Source organism: Apaloderma vittatum, unplaced genomic scaffold (genome assembly GCF_000703405.1).
Source record: "Apaloderma vittatum isolate BGI_N311 unplaced genomic scaffold, ASM70340v1 scaffold27019, whole genome shotgun sequence".
Taxonomy (NCBI): domain Eukaryota; kingdom Metazoa; phylum Chordata; class Aves; order Trogoniformes; family Trogonidae; genus Apaloderma; species Apaloderma vittatum.
Window position 1 is genome coordinate 1,288 of NW_009735004.1, and position 21,139 is coordinate 22,426.

The 21,139-nt window shown below is 44.7% G+C and overlaps 1 protein-coding gene across 1 annotated transcript in view; it reads right to left on the reverse strand.

Annotated features, from left to right (window-relative positions):
* Positions 1–638: 638 nt before the first annotated feature.
* Positions 639–21,139, reverse strand: part of TTC1 (tetratricopeptide repeat domain 1) — a 31,151-nt gene continuing 10,650 nt past the window's right edge. The window contains exons 3-7 of the mRNA XM_009876466.1: positions 19,306–19,418; positions 17,277–17,313; positions 15,369–15,517; positions 9,192–9,246; positions 639–984 (exon numbers count right to left, since the gene is read on the reverse strand). Coding sequence (XP_009874768.1) covers positions 851–984; positions 9,192–9,246; positions 15,369–15,517; positions 17,277–17,313; positions 19,306–19,418 — 488 coding nt within the window. The 3' untranslated portion in view covers positions 639–850. The remainder of the gene's footprint in view (positions 985–9,191; positions 9,247–15,368; positions 15,518–17,276; positions 17,314–19,305; positions 19,419–21,139) is intronic.

Sequence of the window (21,139 nt, forward strand, 5' to 3'; positions counted from 1 at the left end):
GGGCACCAAAAACTTCACAGACCAAGGACCAGAAGCAGGAAGCCTTTATTAGAAGGACAGATCACTCCAGAGCAGAGGCCGGCCGGCTGCCACGCATGCTGGCAGTCCCACCCACCCGCTGAGCGGGCAGAAGCGCTTCTGCTCGATTCCCCCAGGCAGCACCAGGCTTTGTTCGTGGCGTGCTGGGTCGGGCTGGGACAGAGTTAATTTTCTTGACAGTAGCTGGTACAGGGCTGCGCTGTGGGTCTGTGCGCTGAGCAGAGTGGCTGCTAGCGCGGGGATGTGCTGGCTCACACAGCCTGGAGGCCTCTGCTGCTCCTCAGCCCAGCCATGAGCAGGCGGAGGGCACTCAGGGAGCTGGGAGGGGGCACAGCGGATATTCCAGAGCAGAGGACATCACGCCCAGCATGCAGAGCTGGGGGAAGGAGGAATTCTGTCCCCAGGGCCGGAGGCTGGGGCAGGGCTGGCACCGGAGCACCGCCTGGGTGAGACCCTGGCACGTGGCTACAGCTCCAGGAGCGTTCTGGTACGACTGAACTGCTCGCAGCATGTTGTTGCCAGCATTGAACGGGCCAGAATAACAAACACAAGCAAACGTCACAAGGGAAGGAAAAAAAAGAAGATTAAAAAAAATGAGTGAATCCCACACTGGACACAGTTATCACTAAGGGAAGCTGAACAACTTGCTTTACATCCACATTATAAATAATTTCAGAAGCAGGGGCACGAATATGCTCAAGTCTTATCTTCACCTGGGGAGTGTGAAGAAGGTTTGCTGAATCCTTTTATTGGTACGGGCAAGCACACAGTCACGAAGCCTGAAAGCCAACAGATCTCGACTGTGTTCGTGTTATCTATTGTTGTTTGGATTTTGAACAAAATTGATGGAGTATGAGCCAGTTGACGAATCTTGTTTTATCTGGAAATTTTCTGTTGACAGGCCAAAGGGGCGGAGAACCAAATTCCCAAGATCCTTCAGTTTGCCTACAAGAAAAAGAAAACACATTAAGTACTAAGCAGGGGGGAAACTCTTGCTGAATTACGCCCAATTGCACAGTCCAGCTCTGCTGATTTATCTGCAAATTTAAGGTAAACGCTGTGGAAATCTCTGCAGTGTCATGAATATTGAGGGTCTTTTCATCAGAGACTAAAAAAATCAGAGCTGTGGTGTAGTTACTGCCAGCTCAGGGGGTGCAAACAGATCCCCGTCCCGGTTCCGAAGGGTTTGTCGGGTCGTCCCACTGCAGAGAGCACCAGCCGCGTGGTTACAGGTGTCCGGAGGCACCTTATTCCCTCGGTTACAAGCTCTCGAGGAACAAGTTTCACAGCTCACAACGAAGCGCTGCTCTCCCCTATTTCTTACACACAGACAGAACTCTGAGAGCTGCCAACATTCCATTTGCTAATGCCAGGGTTTCAGTTCTGCACAGGGGTTCAGTTTCAGCACAGCAGCACAATCAAGAATGTTCTAACCCACCAGTTTCCTCAACTACCAAAGACACAATGACAGCCATGGTTCAAGCTGCTCATTTGTAACGATTAAAAATCCCTTTCTAAACCTCTATAAAACATACAGAGAAAACCAAAACAAATTCACCCTTGCAACAGTGTTTGCACCTGCAAACTAAGCAGTTCCACCTGATGCGTACAACTTCACAGGCATTGTCCCTGCAGAAACTCGCGTGATGTGACATCATTAGGTCACTTACAAAGCTACAGTTCTCCAGGACTAACTTACCACTGCTAAAAGCTCTAAACAACTATTATTTAATAAGCATTATTAAATATACACAGAGTATGTCAGTTAATAAGATCTACAGCTTCTATGGATGGGACACAGAGCTGTTGGAATGAGTCCAGAGGAGGCCACAAAGCTGACCCAGGGGCTGGAGCAGCTCTGCTCTGAGGACAGGCTGAGGGAGCTGGGGTTGTTCAGCTGGAGAAGAGCAGACTCCGGGGGGACCTTATCCCTGCCTGCAGTGCCTGAAGGGACCTACAGGGAGGCTGGGGAGGGACTTTGGACAAGAGTGTCCAGCGACAGGACAAGGGGAAATGGATTTAAGTTAAAGGAGAACAGGTCTAGATTGGCTCTTAGGCAGAAATTGTTGAGTGTGAGGGTGGCCAGAGTCTGGCACAGATTGCCCAGAGAGGCTGTGGCTGCCCCCTCCCTGGAGATGTCCAAGGCCAGGTTGGATGAGCCTGGAGCAGCCTGGGCTGGTTGAGAGGTGTCCCTGCCCATGGCAGGGCTTGGGTTGGATGAGCTCTAGGGCCCTTCCAGCCTAAGACATTATAGGATTCTGTGATTTATCCCACATGCTTTCCGTACGTCTCTAGAAAATAAATCTTGCTACCACCTACAGGGGAAGGGCAACAAAAGGATATCCTTTTTAAAATATTGTATCTATACAGAGATGACAGAATACATAAAGTGCTTTAAATTAAACAAGAAGCAGAAGCAACAACTACAGCATTGGCTATGAACAAGCCCCTGGCATGACAAAATAAAGGAGGAAGACAGTCTGTTTTCCAAGAAAAATACTGTTTTTCTCCTGGCTTCAATGCCGAACTGCAGACTGATTTCCCAAAGAAGAAATGGGGGAAGTTTGGATCAGCTGAAGCCTGCCCTAGGTCTGCATGCGCAGGCTACACACCACTTTCAAAAGGCCTGACTACTTTTGCTGTTCCTTAAGGTAACGGATTTGGTTTCGCTGGGAGTTTGGTGCGTGCACACGGTTGGGAGCAGGATGCACACCGCGCATCCCGCCGAGCGGCTGAAGGAGTCACCATCATCGGACCAAAAGGTGCAGCTGCCACACCCAGCCCTACCGGCACCTGTGAGCTCTCAGCAACCCGCCTCCACTCCTAAGAAATACCCGTTATTCCTGTCACCTTCACCTTTATTTCTACTTCTAAACTCCCGTATTAGAATCTAACTGCAAAGCCATACGAGCTTATCACTTAGTTTCTTGGCTTATCCCAAGTTCTTTTCTTTGTCTGAGCCCCCCGTTCCTGCCCTGCAGTGCAACCATTGTTGCTGCTGTTGAGTAACTTTCCCCACTGCAGAGCACCAGCCAGAATTTAATTTGGGCTTTGCTGCAGTAACTTCACGGCAGCGATAAAGAAGTACAGAAACACAAGGAACAAGGTCCTATCTAAGCTCTTTACAGAAAGAGACAGGCAGAATTTATGTTGCACGCACAGAGTGCAAAAAGATGAAGAGACTTGCCCAGCGTGGCACCGCAGGCCCCCGGCCGCGCTCACGCCCAAAATGGGAGCAAAGCAGAGCTCACCCCACCAAAGCTGTCCCTGAGCTCTTACCGTCTGGCAAAGGTTCAAGCAGGTTAAACACCAGCAGCATAAACCAAAATACACTATTTTCCAAACCTGAATTGGGGCTTTTTTGAGCACACCGACAGAAAATGCCAAAGAAACAAGAGCTGAGTACAAACGCTTTGTTCGAAGGACCAACTCGGTCCTGCATGCAGAGACTCCCAGCACTCCTGTGCTACTGTGAAACACACCGAAGGAACTGAGATCTTGCACCGAAGCGCTGGTTCACGACTGAGTATCTTTCAGAGATTTGTGTCATTATTTTAAAGCAACATTGGTCCTTGGGAGTCAACATGGAAATTCTGGGGCTTTACACAGGGAAAAATACAACGTCACCCTACAAAAGCAGGTAGATGGCGAGACAGAACTTTTCTCCCATTTTTCTGTGTGGATTAACAAAGGAGGTGGTGGAGGGATCTGGCAAAGCCATTCCAGTGAGTGGCTCAGCTAGGATTAGCTTCTTTGTACTGGTGGGGATTTTTTTTTAAGCTACACCCTGTTTAAGCCAAGTTAACTATTAAGTTTGTCACTTTATACTGCATCCTAAAAGCACTTTGGTTATAAAACTATACAGTTGTTGGTAGCATTTTTGTGACTGGGCTGAATAGCTGCTATTGTACCTCCAGGCAAACGTTTGGTTGCTGCTGGGCTGCAGGTACGGGGTGAGAAGGGTCTTTGTCTCCTGGGGGGAGAATCCTGGCAGGGTCTGGCACTGCTGGAGTGGGTTGTAAACAGCTCCCAAGTTACACAGGCACTGCAGCTGGCTCGGGAGCAGGCAGACGAGTTTGCCTGTTTCAGGAAACTGTGAAAGGTCTCTTCTAACTGGAGTTAGTGTGATGGCTCTCTTCCGGTCACGCCAGAACCAACAAGCACAGAACAACTGCCGTGGTATTCTTGCCTGTAGCTAGGCCAGCTCTCTGGGAGAAGCTACAGACTATATGGTGATGTATTTAATACTTTATTCTTCATCTCACTGGGACTGAACAAATAAGACAATTCAGTCACCTTCCTGTTCTGTCACTTAAGGCCATACACAGCAATGCCTTTTGCTGCAGCCCCGTTCAATAAATTGTTAACGAGAGAGAAGAAAGCCTTGCCTCTTCCGGGAACTCGAGCCAAAAGCACTGCTGCTGCTGGCTTGGCTTGGCGCACATCAAGCCAGCATTGTAGGAAAGCTCTATTTCCTCCTCCCCCACTGTCCTTTCATCCCTAAATTAAGATCTGTAGTTAAGTCCAACCTCCCCCGCCCCCGCGAAGAAAAGCTCTCTTAAAACAGAGGCTGTGCTGAAGGAAGGCAAAAGGCATGTGGAGCTGTGACCCAGCTGCAGGCAGTTCTCAGCAGGCAAACACTCACTTGTCCTGGCACAGGGTCACGTTCTTCTCTCCGAGGCTGCATTTTCACAGATCACGTTCTTTGTATTTTAGAGAGCCCACGTTTACTTTTCACCTGGAACCTCAGCCCATTTACTTGCTACAGCAAAGCAATATTCAGAGGTTAAGAAGAAAACTGACTGGCAAAAATCAGCTTAGGGCTCAGCAGTGTGTGATCCATTGCTCACCTGAACTGCAACGTAACATCCTGGAGCAAAAGGCAGACACAGGAACAGGTTTCTCACGATTTACATTAAGATGTAAGAGCCAAAATTAATTGCTATTCAGTCTTTCTGGTAATAATTCTAGTATAGCTGCTAGTGTTAATGTGGTGTTTGGAAACTGAAATGCTCGGTATGGTTTCTGTTAAGATTTTTTTTTGGATGAAAGACAAATTTCCTGATGAGGTCTCACCTTTTTGTGGCTTTCTGTATTGCCAACAAGGTGTCTTAAGCAAGAGCAAGGGCAAATCCCTTTCCCTTCCCTAAATGGTAAGGGAGGACTGAACTAAAAGCAACTGTGTATCAGCTCTAATTTGAACTATTTAAAGCGACCTCCCTATACACAGTATTGAGGTTTAGCAGCGTAGTTGCTCTTCGATATCAAAACCCCCTAATTCTTTAGGTACTATTAAATACCTTTGCTGAGGTCAGGTGGCTGGAAAAATGTCAATAATCAAGTACCTTGCACTCATTTACAACTTCAGCTGAAAGTCTCAGTAGTTTTTAATCAGATTTGATGAAATCTTTGTGTGCAAGATGGGTTACACAGACTGGTGTATGTTCCCTCCCATTTTTTGTTATATCCAATATACTTAGCTACCCTGTAGGCACGCAGGTAGCTGCATCGTTGTCACAGCCCTAAACCTTGCTAAAACTATTCCAAACTTCCCCTCTTCTCACACCCTCTCCCCAAAGGAGCCGGTTCTCGTTATCACAATAATTACAGTTTCTCTAAACAAGACTAGCTTGTTGCACAACAGCTGGAATTTGTTGGCGTTCGAGTTAGAAGAGAAATAAAAAAGAACGCAGAAAATGGTCAGTACATGTTCATGTGCTGGGCAGTTACTAAGGCAGAGGACACTCACGTTGAGACAGTGTAAAGGGAAAGAGCCACATGGATTTAAAAGCTCCTTTAAAGGTGTGCTATTAGTTAAACTTTCTTTAAAGTGAAACTCAGAGGTTAACTCGTAGTGAGCAAGCTTCAGGGACAAGCAGTAGCACTAACTTGCAAAGGCTGAACAAAAAAATGTGAAAATCATTTAAATAGAAACATCAGCTTAAAAAAGTTACAGAACACATCACAGAAAGGGACTTGGTTTAGCAACAACATGTGCTTTTTCTAGTGACATCACACACACCACCACTTGTACACAAGAATTCATAGTTAGGTAGTCTGGAACAAAAACTCAGCCAAGAATGTGTACTCTGATTTGTTTACATGGCATCACTTAACAAGTGGTTTCGGCTTCCGCCAAACCATGTGGTAATGAGCTGTAGCACTGGAAAACAGGAAACGCGCTCAGGAGAGGAGGAAGATGCACGCCAGGTGTTCTGGTTTGTTTCCACACAGCTCCTGGTCCTAGGACAGTGTGTGTTAAGTTGGGCAGAGCAGGACTTGGCTTTAGCTGAAAGAACGAAAGCCTAGCAAAACGACGTTACGGGCTGATTCCTTAACTGAAATACGACTTCAATTCAACATCTAAACTTTAAAGGAGCCAAAGCATGAACTGTGACATCCTTTCTAAAGATTTTGTTGGTGATTAATTTAAGATGAGCATCAGTGCTCCTCGGCCAGGCCTAGCCTGGAACCATTAGGATGCAGCTGACTTGCTCTCCTGGAATCAAAAAATCCAGGGTGCAGTTCAGACACCTGAGCCAAGTGCCCTCTGAGAAGGCAAGAAGAAATCCTCGCATACCTGGGACTGTTTAACCCGCAGTCAGATCACCTCCTAACGGATTGCCACAAGGAGCTGACTATTGGGATACGCTACTCAGTTGGTAAGTAGCATTAACAAAGTTCTTGAAAAGGAAAAGCTGAAACAGCTTAAAACATTGTACAATGAAAACGATCTGACAAAACCTCTGAACTACCACAAGTTTGTCTTCCTTCACTCCTTCCAGAACTCTCATCCAATCCCCCTTCTTCAGCTGTAAGGGTTTTGACTTGACCTCAGAGAGAACAGCAGCATTTTGTAAACCCTGGGAAGTATTTCCTTCCCAGGCCTCCCTTACTAGATCCATGACATCACCGCTCTCTCTCTTAACCACAAAGACAGAGGGAATTTGATTAACACTTGAAAACACTAGCCTGGGTACTGCCCATAATCCTCACTCGATTTCAAGTGTTCTATGAAGAGAACGCATTACAGCAAAACTCCTCCGTTGGTGTGACACGAGCGATGACAAGCAGGGCTAAGGATAAAATATCACCTGTGTGATGATGCACAGGAGAGGCTGCAGATGAACGCAGCACGCTGTGCTACCCCACTTTTAGACTGGTTTTCCTGGCTGTTTCCATCAGAAACCATCAGTGGCCACCTTGCATGCACGTAACATCACTGAAAAGGGATCCCTTTAGCGACAATCCCAGTACCAACAGCCTGAACCAGCTCCCAAAAGACCAGCTCCAAACCCCTTACTGCCACAGGAATAACACTTTTTAAACATCACATTCAGCCTGAAATCTAGGCAAGGACGAGCAGTACAAAACTAGGTTTGTAACAACGGTTTACAAGCTGGGTCTACTGGGTTTCAGCGTAGTCCCTTCTGATTAGTGGGGCCTTTTAGACTTTGGGAACGATGGTAACAAAGGGAGAGTTCAAAAAAGATCTGGAATTGTTTTCCTGTTGCTTTGTGCTGAAACCCAGCCTAGGTCCTACAAATGGGCATGATCCTTCTGGATACTCTCTGCATTCGTCTATTTATAGTACTATCTCACTTAACCTTCCTTATTTATAGCTTATGCTAAGTACAACATTGGAAACAGAATGTGACGACGTAAAGCTCTAGAAAGCCTCACTGTAACTTTACTGGGTCAAAACAGGTACAAAGCAAGAACAAGTCAGACTCTCTGCACAGCAAGAAAAAAAATAAACAAAAATACCAGCTTCAGCATAAGCCCTTGAAACCACCTCTTCTTCCCAAATATTTTAAGAATTAGTGGTGCTGTATGCAAGGCAGACGGAGCTTGTTAAACTGGATTCTCTGCAGAACAGCAAAACACCGTCTTCCCCTTTCCCATGCCAAACCCTCAAAGCCTAACTCATCTAAAAATAGCATTTTGTCTACTGCTTGTCACACCTCGAAGGAGTAAACGGATCACTATTGAAAGCTATTTCTGAAATAGGTCAGCAGGTACAGCTAGTTTCTCCTCTGCTGTCACTTGTGCTTGCTCTTTTGTGCAGATTTTCTACACAGTGCAAATGAGAAGATGACCAAAAATAAAAACTCATTTTAAAAAGCACCAGAGAGTCAGACTGGCTTATGCAGTGTCTGAATCTGTAAGAATTAACAAACCCTGTTAGCCAGGAGAGAGCAGACAACGCTGCAGCACTCTGTCTTTGGGCAGGAGGTGTTTGCCCAAACCATTAGTTTAACCGAACACTGCCAGTGGTGCAGGGAAGGGCCTTATAATTAATATTACCCATGGAAACCAATCTTGCTTGGGCAGCCTTATTTCAGTAGTTATCCTCCTGAAATACACCCATCCCGTTCAGGTATTCCCCAAGCAATGCCACACAACACAGTGATGGAGGCACACGCATCCACGCGAGTTACATTAATGAAATTCTCTTTTCTACAAGCAAATAGAGTCAATAATATCCTTCGGTAGAGAACTGTAAGAAGTCAAGAGACAGTAAGCTATGCAGTAAGGAAATCTAATTCCCCTCCCAGCAAGGCCAGATGTCTGTCTGTAGCACGAGGCAGGTCTAATTCAGCCTCCAAGCAAATGGAACTGAAAAACTATATAAATTGAGGTAAACATGAAGACTTGGAGGTCTGTAGGCTGGAAGTGCTACAAAAAGAACCGAATTTATTTCTTCAGACACAAGATGAAACACGCTCAGTTATTACAGCTGGCTGACTTCTTTTATGTAAAGGTTTAGTGAAAACTCTGTTTTATCCCTTTCATGGGAATGTTTCCGTTGAAGGTTTACTTGCAGAGAGAACAGGCAGAGCAGTTGGCCTGTTCCAAACTCTTTTCGCCTGCTTTTACATGCATCGATATTCAACTGTTTCATGAGTATTCTTCCTCTAAATTTAACTAACAGCCTTTTCTGTGTGGAAGAATCATTCGGCTACAACTTACTGTGGGTGAAACCGAGCAACAGAGAACTATGAAGAAATTGTCAGCTTTGTTTAACATAGAACAAGTTATTTCCTTCAAGATTTAGCTTCTTTCAACTTTATACAAGAGACGCCGCATTTTTATTTTTTAGTAGATTATGAATACTATTATTGTTGAACTTATATGTACATCCTACTTACCTAACATTTCTTTCTTTAATTTTTCATTCCGCTCTTCAATTTGTCTAGGCAATCGCTGTGGAGAGAGAGAGAAATTGGCATCAGACCCACCCTTTCAATAATACTGTAGGTTAAGCTAATGGAATTTTCATACCCAGGATACAACATTTATAGCTTAAAAGGAATCCTTACGTCAAACCACACTTTCATCTTATTTTGGGAACCTGCAATTCATCCTATGACATCGGTTCACATAAACAATAAGTCGTAACTTCGAAGTGCAGGTTTCATATGGGCATAGATTTTCAGTGCTGGAAAACAGATCGGATCTGTTTGCTTGGAATTTTAACTGAAAAGCTTATGGAATTTAAGAGATTTAAAATATATTTTAGCCCTGTTTCCTCTGCTGCATGCATTAAACTGGTAAGAGAGGGTAGAGGAATTAAGCACGCACAGCATTTGACTTCTGAACATAAACACAGAGGTGCAATGAGGAAAATATCCACAAAGTCAGTTCTAGGGAAATCCACACTGGGAAAACATGAAGATCTTCTAAACACAAATACTTTACCAGAAGAGCACTGAAGTAAGTGTCTATGAACTTCAGGACACAGTTTAATGAAATGCACCTTATTATGCAACGTAAGTTCTAAGGAGGAGAGGGTTTGTCACCGAGGGCCTGGGTTTGGCAGTTCCTCACAGGGAGGGAGCTCCAGGAGTTCTCCCCGAGCCAGGTACTGCTCCCAGTCACAGGTCGCTAACGTGCTTGTTTCCCCCTCTCAGAACTGGCACCAGTGTCAAAAGCTGTCGTGCCACCTCAAACCTGCCACGTTTCCGGGAGCATTACCATGACGTAACGGCGTGGTCTCCGCAGTTCCCATTTTTGCCTGGAACAGCTGTGACACCCTCTGTCCTTACACACTACTGGTGTTCTGCTATGTGACTGTAATGGTCATTTTTAATTAGAACTTCATATGCACCGCACCTAAGTTCACTATTATATCATTTAAATTTTGCATTTTCTATGCTTCAGTTAAATACAATATTAAACCAAAACATATTACGAGAGGCAGTCGCTTTTTAGGCATATTTTTCCATAATTTTTAGATGTACTATCTCAAGCTTTTATACTACAGTTATCACTGTATAATTCTGGCAGTTCAGCATGCAATTATATGCCTAACTGTGTGTCTCTTCTCGTGCAGGCCATAGCAAATAAGACAGATCTGCTGTAATGGTGCTCTCAGTAAATTAATTACAGTGGCAGCCTACAGTAACAGGTGTGGATCCACTTCCCTTGTGATAATTGGCTCCTCAACATAGTTAAAGAATTCATTTCTTAATTTTCTTCCTTCCTGTCACTTACAGCTCCGCTCATCATGGCTAGGTTTGTCATCCTGACACCGCAGCCGCAGTGAAATAAGACGTTCACCTCCAGGGAAAGCCCATGGACCCGGCTGCTGGGCTGCTCCTCCCCCGAGCAGGACACCCAGGCAAACGCAGCTCATTCTCGACAGTCACAGAACGGCCTGGGTTGGAAGGGCCCCTAGAGCTCATCCAACCCAAGCCCTGCCATGGGCAGGGACGCCTCTCAACCAGCCCAGGCTGCTCCAGGCTCATCCAACCTGGCCTTGAGCACCTCCAGGGAGGGGGCAGCCACAGCCTCTCTGGGCAATCTGTGCCAGACTCTGGCCACCCTCGCACTCAACAGTTTCTGCCTAAGAGCCAATCTAGACCTGTTCTCCTTTAACTTAAATCCATTTCCCCTTGTCCTGTCGCTGGACACTCTCATAAACGTCCCTCCCCAGCCTCCCTGTAGGTTCCCTTCAGATAGCGATGGGGAAGAGAAGTGCTATAACCCAGAAATAAAGCACACCAAAAAACCCAAACAGATGGAATCCCAGGTACTAAGGACCAGAACGCAGACACCCATGGATGGCTAAGCTTGAAACCAGGCCAGGCCCAGCATCAGCCCCAGTGAGCCCGACCTAACAAGCTCAGTCAGACCTCACCTGACTCCTGCTCACCCAGAGGGGCTTCTTAGTTGGGTGTGCATCTGGGAACGAGCTGCCTGCACGCACACCTGGGGGGATAACCCCAGGCTCTAAATTCAGTTTGCACCAAGGGCTGTGAGATTCGCTGAATCTTGGACAGGTTTGACACATACAGTGTGTGTCCCTCCTGCTCGGGCATCAGGCTTTAGCAGGACAGGAAGACACAGACCCTCGATCTGAGACACACACGCCGTGCTCTGTCTGCCTGAACACTGCAGTTCCAAAGGCTCTGCCCTTCTCGCTCCAGAACCGTAACTGCGAGGTTAGTTCTCTACAGACAGGTGTCCGTGAGCGCGGCTGGCTGTCTGCCGTCCGCGATACTTCTATCGAAGTACAGCTGCTGGTGGTGAACGTGTTTATCTGGCCTGCCAATCCCTCAAAAGCTGTGCTGAAGCCAAAATTCACGGGACACAAGTTGGGTTCGCATAAAATTTTTAGATTACACACCGCCTAAAAACAAAACCTGAAGATTGATACCACATCATTAAACACTTTCTGGAAAAACTTCAATAGGGATTACTGGAATTTTAGAGCAGCTATCAAACCAAGAATCAAAGTGAGGAACTACCGTGTATTTAATAAACTGTCATTTAACAACATCATGACATTTCCTTAAGCAGTCTCTGAAATACTTCCTTTTAATAGGATGGAGAAAGATTTGCTCTAACACTAAACAAAACTAATTTGCAGATTCTCTTGGTGCAGCATTTTCATTGCCCGTTAGGGGGAAAAAACGCCCTGAAATCTCTGCAAAGAGCAATGCAATTTACCTTAAAATGAAGCACAGCTTCTTAGTTTCCTACATATTAGATATGTTAACCACATAGGTGGAGACAACATTACAGCTGGAATTGGTTTTTTATTATGAAATTTAGAAATTTAATATTTTAAGAAGTGTAAACCTAGCTGTCAGTATTTCCTTAACAATTTTTCGAGAGAAGAATTTTATGCTTCAGTCTCAAAAGATTGCTTCTACTCTGAAAATTGACAAAGAACAGGACAAACTCGGGGCAGAATGTCCTAAATCCCACTGCAGTGTAAATCGAGGGCATTTTGTACAAAGTGTTCTGCACCACATGTGAGCCTAAAGCCTCTGCCTAGTGAAATGAGGTCAAGGAGCAGAAGGTACATGTAACAGTCAACCTCTGTACTTCACAGCTACAAAAATTGAGAATAAATTGCTGCTTGTTCTAAAACATTCCTGAAAGATGGCCAGGCAGAACAACAGCACTGTTTGTGATTCTCTTCTAGCCCAAATCTCCACTGGTTACTGAGCAAGGGCTCTTTTTGATTAGAGGCATACTCGGTGGAAAAAACCCAGCGGTTTTGCAAGAGATATAAAAGCACAGTATCTATATATTGAGGGGGTTCCAATTAGCCAAAATATATGCATTATAAACTCCGTACATTTTGTACCAACTAGTGACAGCATTCCCAAGTCTCAATCTGTGGAGTCCTGCCTGGTGGTTCATGATCTTCACGGTTGTTCTCAGCAGGAGGAGCTGCTGAAGCCCACGCCTCGGGTGCTGCTTTACCAAGTACCTTGTTGGATTACCCCACGCCTCGCTCTGGAGTGAGTCTAACGCTGAAAGGCTACAAGCTCCAGAAAGGAATCCTGCTGTTCCCTTCAGAAATGTCAGCAGACTCTTTGGCTGAATTCCTGGATCCACCAAGCCCAAGTCTCAGACAGGAGACTACAAACCAGACCAGCACAAACACTCGTTTTCGGCCGGCGATGGCCCCGTCACTCCACTGCGCACACAGTGCTCACGTGTGACAAGCGCGTTGGTCCCAAAGCCATGGCCAGGGGACAAGGTGCCTCCTGCTCTCAGCCAGCACCGGGGGCTGCTGCGCAGAGAGGGCGACGCCCCCCGGCTGCTGCTCTGCCCTGACCACCTCTTCTGTCCTTCTCGCCAGCGTTTGCAGCAGGACCCGTCTGACTGCAGAGAGCCAAGGCAGCAGCAGAGTATTTATTTCAAAGCTTTTTAGTTGCTGGCTTTTTTTTTTACTCCTTGCTTGTTGCTCTTCCTCCCCAGAGCAGAGTGAGTTACCTGCCAGCCTGATGGACAGATCCAGCCACCCCCAGGGCTGGAGGGGAGCTGGCACCAGTGCTGGCACTGGGAGAGCCACCAGGCAGCTCCAAGCAGCAGCAAGCAGCACCTCAGCTGCTGGTGAAACGGTGCCCTTGCCACTAACAGGAGTTACACAGTTGGGCAGAATATTTTCCTGCCATCAGTGCAACTGATCCAGTCCCAGAGGAGGCGATTTCAGGCAGGGCTTCTTGTCTAATACGCTCTAAAAGCAGTTTCTAACCTGCCACTCGCAACACCACAGTATGGGGGAGGGGGGGAAGGGGAAATCACTCCTAATGATTTATTTTCCCAAATGGAGGGTTAGAACTATTAAATCTAAGCCTTTTGAAAATGTTTCTGCACTGACATATTCAAAATGGCCTTACAGATAGTTTTGCAGATGAAGCAAATGACTTTTTTTCCTTTACAGGGCAGAATATGTTGCACGTTCACTGAACTAAAATAATGACGCCCTTTGAAAATCTAACCAGATATAAATAAAGTCAAGTGTTACCATACGGATTTGAGTGCCCAACTAAGAATTACGTTTTAGAATGGCAACCATTTCCCTTAAAATGGAAGTACAGAATAGTTTGGCTGTTTTCCCTGCAGAAGATGGTCAGTTCCTGCCACGACCTGAAACTCCCACTCTGACAAAAAGTGACCACCACCAGACTTTTTCTAGTGGTTACCTTTCATTAGCACATGTTCCTTCAAAACCACCAGCTGGCTGCCTACATCTCTACCACGTCTGTCCTTTCAACATAGCCTACATAACATCTTCTCAAAAATAAGAACAGCAAGCAGCCTGTAAGAGCAGCTTTCTGCACCAAATAAATTTCCCTTCTTGCTACCCTTGTGAAAAGACCCTCTGAACCTGTCAGATCCACAGCTATTTCCCTCACTGAGCATTAACATACTAGACAAATCACTTCCTGCTGGTATTTTACACAAAGGGTTACTTAAAACCTCCGATCAGCAGGCTGTGGCAGTGACTTTAAATCCTCACTGAGTAGGGATTATTTACATGTTAGACTGGGGTTTCAGGAAGTGCTAGGGGTTTTCCTTTTTCATCCAAGCTGACACATCCTAAAGGCCAAGAAAGCTTTTAAAGCAATTCCTTACTCTTACAGAGATATGGCAAAGATGCTACAAGAAATGTTTAATCCTGAAGTATTTGCAATTTGACTGAAAGTGGTGAAAGTGGACACTGGAACACAGTACTAAGCTGCAGAATTTTTATTTTTATTTTTACAAGGAGGAAAGCGATTGAATCAGGAATCAGTGTTATTTGCAACCAGAAGGTGCCTTTTTCTTCAAGTGAAAGACTAGGTTTTTGAAGATTAATAGCAGACTTCAGTCACTATCAGTAAAAATACCTCAAAGTGGCCAATACACACTCAAGGGACAGCAACGAAGAAGAACAGAAAACAGCTAAATCAAGAAACAAAAATATCAACATTTTAAAGTAGATACAAACATAGACACAGTGATGAAATCCTGTCTCTTTGCCATTCTCAAAACTACATAATCAAGTAACTAAAACATCCCTATTTTATAATTATGCCACAAAGGCATTTGGCTGCAAATTTACCAATTGGAAAAAGAATTCTACTGAAAGGAAACCAGCCTGCCCCTAACCAGCGACTGTACTACAGGGCGCTCGCGTGCTGATCTCCAAAGTGCAGACCTGCACTGAAGCGACGGCTACGAAAATGCAGCGGTGGTTCCGGCAACCTCTTCTGGCACACGCATAAGTACGAGTAAGAGCTCCAATCAGAAAAACTAGAATGAAGTGTGTGTGCTATTGAACATGGAATTACACACAGCTCAGAACACACATTCACTCATTTTACAAAGGTAAAAAAAGGACTCTGCTGTATGGACCTGAGCCACGTCAGAGAAGTTGTGGCACTTCTCGTAATTTGCCTTACCTAAAACCAGATGAGAAAACCACCACAGTTTCAGACAGGGAAAAAAAAACCGCACATGAAGCTGCTTGCATAAACAGCACTGAATATTTAGAATAAGAAAGAAAAGACATTGGTTTAAAGTACACTAAAAAGGCTTACCATGCAAGCTTCTCTGGCTTGGTGAACCGATGGGTCTTTTTCTAGGACTGCCTTATAGTCTTCCAGAGCTTCATCTAGTTTTTCTGTTTTTTCATATAGTTCTGCTCTCCTCAGCAAAGCTCTAATGTAGTTAGGATCTAATTCCACTGCTAGAAACAGAGCCCAAAGCACAGTATTTTACTTAAAACATTTCTATACCCCTCAAATGAATTCTTAAGTGTGCATTAAATTCTTAACACTTATCTTTATAATGTAGCTTAGGACTGAGCAAAGTCACAGTTTAAAGGGTAAGACATAATTCAGAAAATGCGTAACATCTGGCTGGAAAATCCACCACAAATTATATTTCATTTATTGTGTACAATCTACCACAGATAGAAGTGATTTATAATGCACAGGCATTTAATTTTGCAATATTGTCTACGTAGAGATTCTAAGTGACACTTCAGAAATTTTAGGGACCTGTAAGATACTTTTCAGCTTTTGCATATTTACTGAGTGACTGTTATTAGATCACAGCTAAAATCACATATACCTGAAGATATACACAGCAGGGAAAATAAGAAATTCCCTGCTTAGTTCAAGTTGAGACAAACTCCAGGAGAGCTACTGCCATTCTGAATTTAATATCAAGAAGTCAAAACTGGCTTGGGGATCCAGAAATGGTTACATTAGCTGCGCAAGCCAGCAGCAGGGCATACTGACTGAATTTAAGGCTCTCCTCTGCTTATTCCCTTGGCAGCCTTGCCTGTGTCCAGAGCTGCGGCTAAGACTGAACGCTCAACCACAACCTGCAAACAGTAATTTCTCAAGAATTTTTTCATCCATTTTTCATCACAGAAAGAAGGAATGGAAGACTATGGGTATGAAAAGACTGCCCATTTTACAATTACTAACCCATTAAAATGTTCTCGGGACAATCAAATGTAGGATTATCTAGCTAAACAGGCCACCTTATTTCTCCTGAAAGGACAAAGACAATGCTACAGTCAGCACGTTGCAGGTTACAGTGCACTGCTCTGCTGTGCCTCAAGTGTTGCATTGCAGTTTGTAAGCCAAGTCCCCCGGGAGCGTCAGGCGCTGGTAGGTTTAAGTCTTGCTGCTGCAGAGCAGACTGATTCCCTTTCAGCCACGACAGAATTAGCAGAAGTATTTTGCAGAATGCACAACCACCAAAACAAGGCGACCCCCCAAAGCGACAGAGGCCAGCGAGAATTTGTTACCCTCAAGAATACTCTTAGCGTGTACAAACTCATATTTACTGTACAAGCAGTACTGGCACAAAGCCATTGCGTTAGTTTTCTGACTGGTAATTTGGACTTTTTTCCCCAGCTGTCATGGGGAGCTGAACAAATATTTGAGCCTGGGTGAGTGGGTGGAAGCAATAAAGCAACGCACAGCTGAAGCGATTTCACTACAAGTTGCAGAGAGAGAACTATGCAGGGCAAGAGCGAGCGAGCATAAGCCCATGTGACAAAGCAAAAACCCTGCATAAAAGGGACTTGTTAATGCTTTTAATTCCAAAAGGCCTCAGTTCTTTGGAATCTGTGATTAAACCAAGATTTGAGGGGGAATAGCAGGTGGAAGTGAGTTTAAAATAGTAGGTGTAAAGAAACAGCTTCCATAATAAAACGACTTTCCTATTAAGAAGAAGCACAAACAGCAGCCTTCTTGGCACAAGAGAATAGAAACTAAATTATTACAGACAGGAAAAGTTTGACAGATATTTTACAAAATAAGTAACATAAATAATTTTACATTCAGGTGTTTTCCATCAAGCTTTTCTCGAAATTCTTTTAAGACCCTTATGCCTGAAATTACGGTTCTGCAAGAAGGCACTAAACGGCACAAGTGATGCATGAAAGCTCTGGCACAAGAGCAGCACACAGGGCAAAAAAAGCACCATACCTTTGCTGCAGTCACTTAGGGCAGCTTCCGTCTTGTCCTAGAACACAAAACAGTTTTGTTAGGTTTAAGTCGTATTTCTTGTGGAACAGATTATTTAGAGCCACAAGCAAAAAGGTCTGTCGGGCGTTCCGAGGACCCGGGACGTTCATGTAATCAAGGCTTTTCACACCCTTGGTTCTGATGCGAAGCTCTTTGCCGGTGATCAGCTTCCTCCTGGGGAAGGCTGCCAGCGCCCAAACCCCGCGGCCGCGCCCACCCTCGCTCTGGGCCAGCAGCACGCCGCGCTCAGAGGGCAGCTTCTGCACCTTTGTCAGTCAATGGAGGGGTTGGAACAGAGGATTCCAAAGAGTCCCAGAGAAATTCTAGTCTGTACAAGCTCAGACATTTGAAAGCACGTACTGCCTTTAGCACTAACGCAGCTTTCTCTACAAGGGACGACACGTGAGACTTCCGGAAGCGGTAGGGACAAGATTTCGGTGCACCCACACAACCCTAGTTACAAGAGGAGAGCCAGGCAATCTGCTTGTAAGGAAACAAGAAAAAAAGGCAAAGGAGCTGAGACAAAGATCCTGTTTTCACCCAAACTAAAAGGGCTTAAATAAAAATAAAAAAAATCAAAATTAATTTAAAAAATCTTCTATGATTGTATTGTTCACCTAAGTAGTAGTAATCTTTCTACATCCAAGGAACTATTTTCTCCTCCGTAAAACAGAAGCCATCTCAGAAAAGAATGCCTCACAAGCTTTTACTGCAGCGCAAAGCAAATGGGTACAGCAGGTATGGAAGATCAAACTCAGTGGGGAAGTTATCAAAAATCTGAATCTATTTTCAGAGTTATGTATTGGTCTGTCAGGTTCCACTGATCTATACTGGTGAGATACACTAGTTTGTGCTCAGGTCTTTTATCATCTTGGGCTTTTTTGGAGGCTACTAGGTTGGTTTCCCAGTGATATGAACAGTTAATATCTGGATTATAAGGAAGTTTTTCAGTGTAGAGCTTTCATATTTGAAAGGTTCCAGCATCTGTTATTACAATTTTTATTCAATTGTTTCCTTGTTTGCTCAAACAATTCAGTATCCCAACAGCAAGTTATATAGTTCTAGCCAAACAAGAACACTCTGCATGAGTAAGAATTCATTTATTTATGCCTAAATATGGCTGCAAGGTACGTTTCTAAACAGACCTACAGCTGTCTCAGTTCTGTAGGAAAACTGCAAGGACATTCCCTTTGCAGGAGGGTAAACTGAGGATAGGAGCTACTGTGCTCTGTTTCTACATTAAATTAATCTTAAAAAAGTGCAAAAATAGGGAATAATTTCTGAATTCTTAGTATCTCCTCTTTCTAAAGAAGTGAAAGCTGCTGTTCAGACAGATTGTGTTCTATGCCTTCCATACTACCTAAGTGTATTGCTGATTCTAGTAACAGCTGGGTACTTGCCCTTGGCCAAGGAACAGAAAACTGATGAGGAAAGCTGCAGCCACTCCACCCAGACTGTGTCCTGCTAGACAGGTCTGTCCTACTGCACGGCAACTGCAAAGGAAGCAGGCTAACTGAATTAACAAAGCCATAGGTAGGAAGTCCTGCTTTTGCCTCAGAGCATTTGAGCCAATTAAATGAAGACAAGTATATGGCAATGCAGACTTCTAGAAAAAAAAACCACTAACTGGCTAGAATTCTAAACAATCTAACGCACGGTCTGCATACACTGAGCATGCTGAAAGACATCTGTTCCCCCTGACCTTTGAATTTCATTAAACTAGAGAGAATGGCAGAAAAATCAGAATTTAAATACAATGCAGCAGAGCAACTTTGAGCAGCAGTTCCAATTGCAGCTCTCAGGTTTGTATTCATCCTCAGCAAAACGCAGCGTACCAGCATTTCTACTGGGAGCTTGACAGGTTGAGCAAGCAGCAAAACCTGCAACAGCTTTATTCCTCTGCCCTCCTTTATGCGCTCCTAATGACTTCATTATTGCATTTGGCATATAATCAATACACGGTGTTTCATAAAATAAAAAGAAAATTCACCTGTTTCATTTTTGCAGCAGCTCTGTTTGAAAATAAAACAGCCCTATCTTTTTGGAAGCAGGCTGGACAAATCTGAAGAGCCTTCGTGTAAGAGTCTTCTGCCTCTCCATAGTCTGCAGATACAAGAGCAAAAAACCCAAAATAGATCATTTATTTCAAATGCCAGTACAGTCACTGAACCACATGGCTACAACTTCCTTGAAAACGTTTCACAATATATGAGGCAATACTAAAGCAGAATCGGTAGCTGCTCTCTGACGAAGTACATCACTAAGTAGTACACAGATCAACGACAATTAATTATTTGAAAATCAACACCCTTGTAAAAGGAGACATAGTTCTGACCTTAATGTAACAAGCGCAACATGATGTGCCTGTATTTCTCACCCCAGAAACAGTTTCATCCTACCTGAGAACCAGCCTTAAAGGTAGAATCTCTACAGATTAGTTGTAACCTTGTTCTGACAGAAAGCACGTGCTGAAACACTTCACTGCGCTGAAACAGAGATATGTTATTGGCCACATCATCTTCACATCATCTGACCCAAAATCAGTCACCACAAACCCATTATCACCCAAAGGTCATCCCTCATCAAGTCAAGACTAAAGCAAGGACCAGTGGTAAACCACAGGGGCTTATGAAGTTATTCATTTTCTAATAAAGGCCCTACGCAGACTCCGACCGATGCTCTGGCAGCTGACAAGTGCCCTGTCCTCACACCAGGGCCATGCCTGCCGTGCTCACCAGCTGCTGAGCACCCCGGTGCTTCAGAGCTCGCGTATCTGTGAGTCGCGAGCGCGGCGGCAAGCTGCCACAGGCTTCGCCAAGCAGGGGCCAAGGATGAGACTGCACGAGGCGATTCAGCCAGCGCTACAGGCTTGCTGCTGCCACGGCCGAGCAGTTCCCTTCTGCCCGCTCTGAGGCTTGCCCGAACTGGTAAATCAGTGCTCAGGAACGCTGCTCTCCTAGCACACAGCAAGAGACCTCCAGCAGGAAGGCTGCTGCCTGGTTAGCAGGACATACTCCTGGGAAGGGGAACGTCCTTGTTTGTGTCCCTGCTGACCGAGGAAAGCACGAACCTGCATTTCCTGGTTTCTTTGTGAATCCTTTAGCCACTAGAACTTTAAATGAAAGGTAGATGTCAAAATCACTTCCTCCTTTATGTTTTTCAATTAAAAGCACTGGTACCGCTATTTATTACCGACCTCAATCCTGTTGTATTAACTACGGTCAGAACACGTCCAGTTCTGGCATAAGCTAGAAATTTACACACCTCTAAATCTATTTTTTTTAACTATATCTTTGTGTGTGTACATGTACATCTTTATACACATACACGTGTGTACCTCTGGACATACACACCTATGTACGTATGTATACAGATGTACATGCAAGTACATACAACTGTACATTATGCAGTGTGTGTGTGCATACACAGATGTCCGTTTATACAGGGACACACAGAAATAAAAAGTGTAACAGGGAGAGTCAGGGGATGTGAAGAAATGTGCACATGTACAAAGGTGTGAGAGCGCTACTCTGAGCCTCTGAGTCCTGCACCAGTTCTACGCACAAGCATTAGCAAAACCCAGAGCCTAGTGGAAGCCTTTTTGATTAGTGGGAGCACTCTGAAGGCAGACAGTTCTGCATCATGTTCTTGGATTTAAACACTTAGCTTCCATGAGAATCCTGCTGTAGTAATCCAAGTCTTTGTGATCGAAACTTAAATCTTAAGGAGGTCTGCTAGCTCCTTCTTTTCTCTAGAGCTGGATGAAAAAATTATACAGATGATGAATTTGAACACTGATAGCTGTGAGATCTTCCTATGGGTTT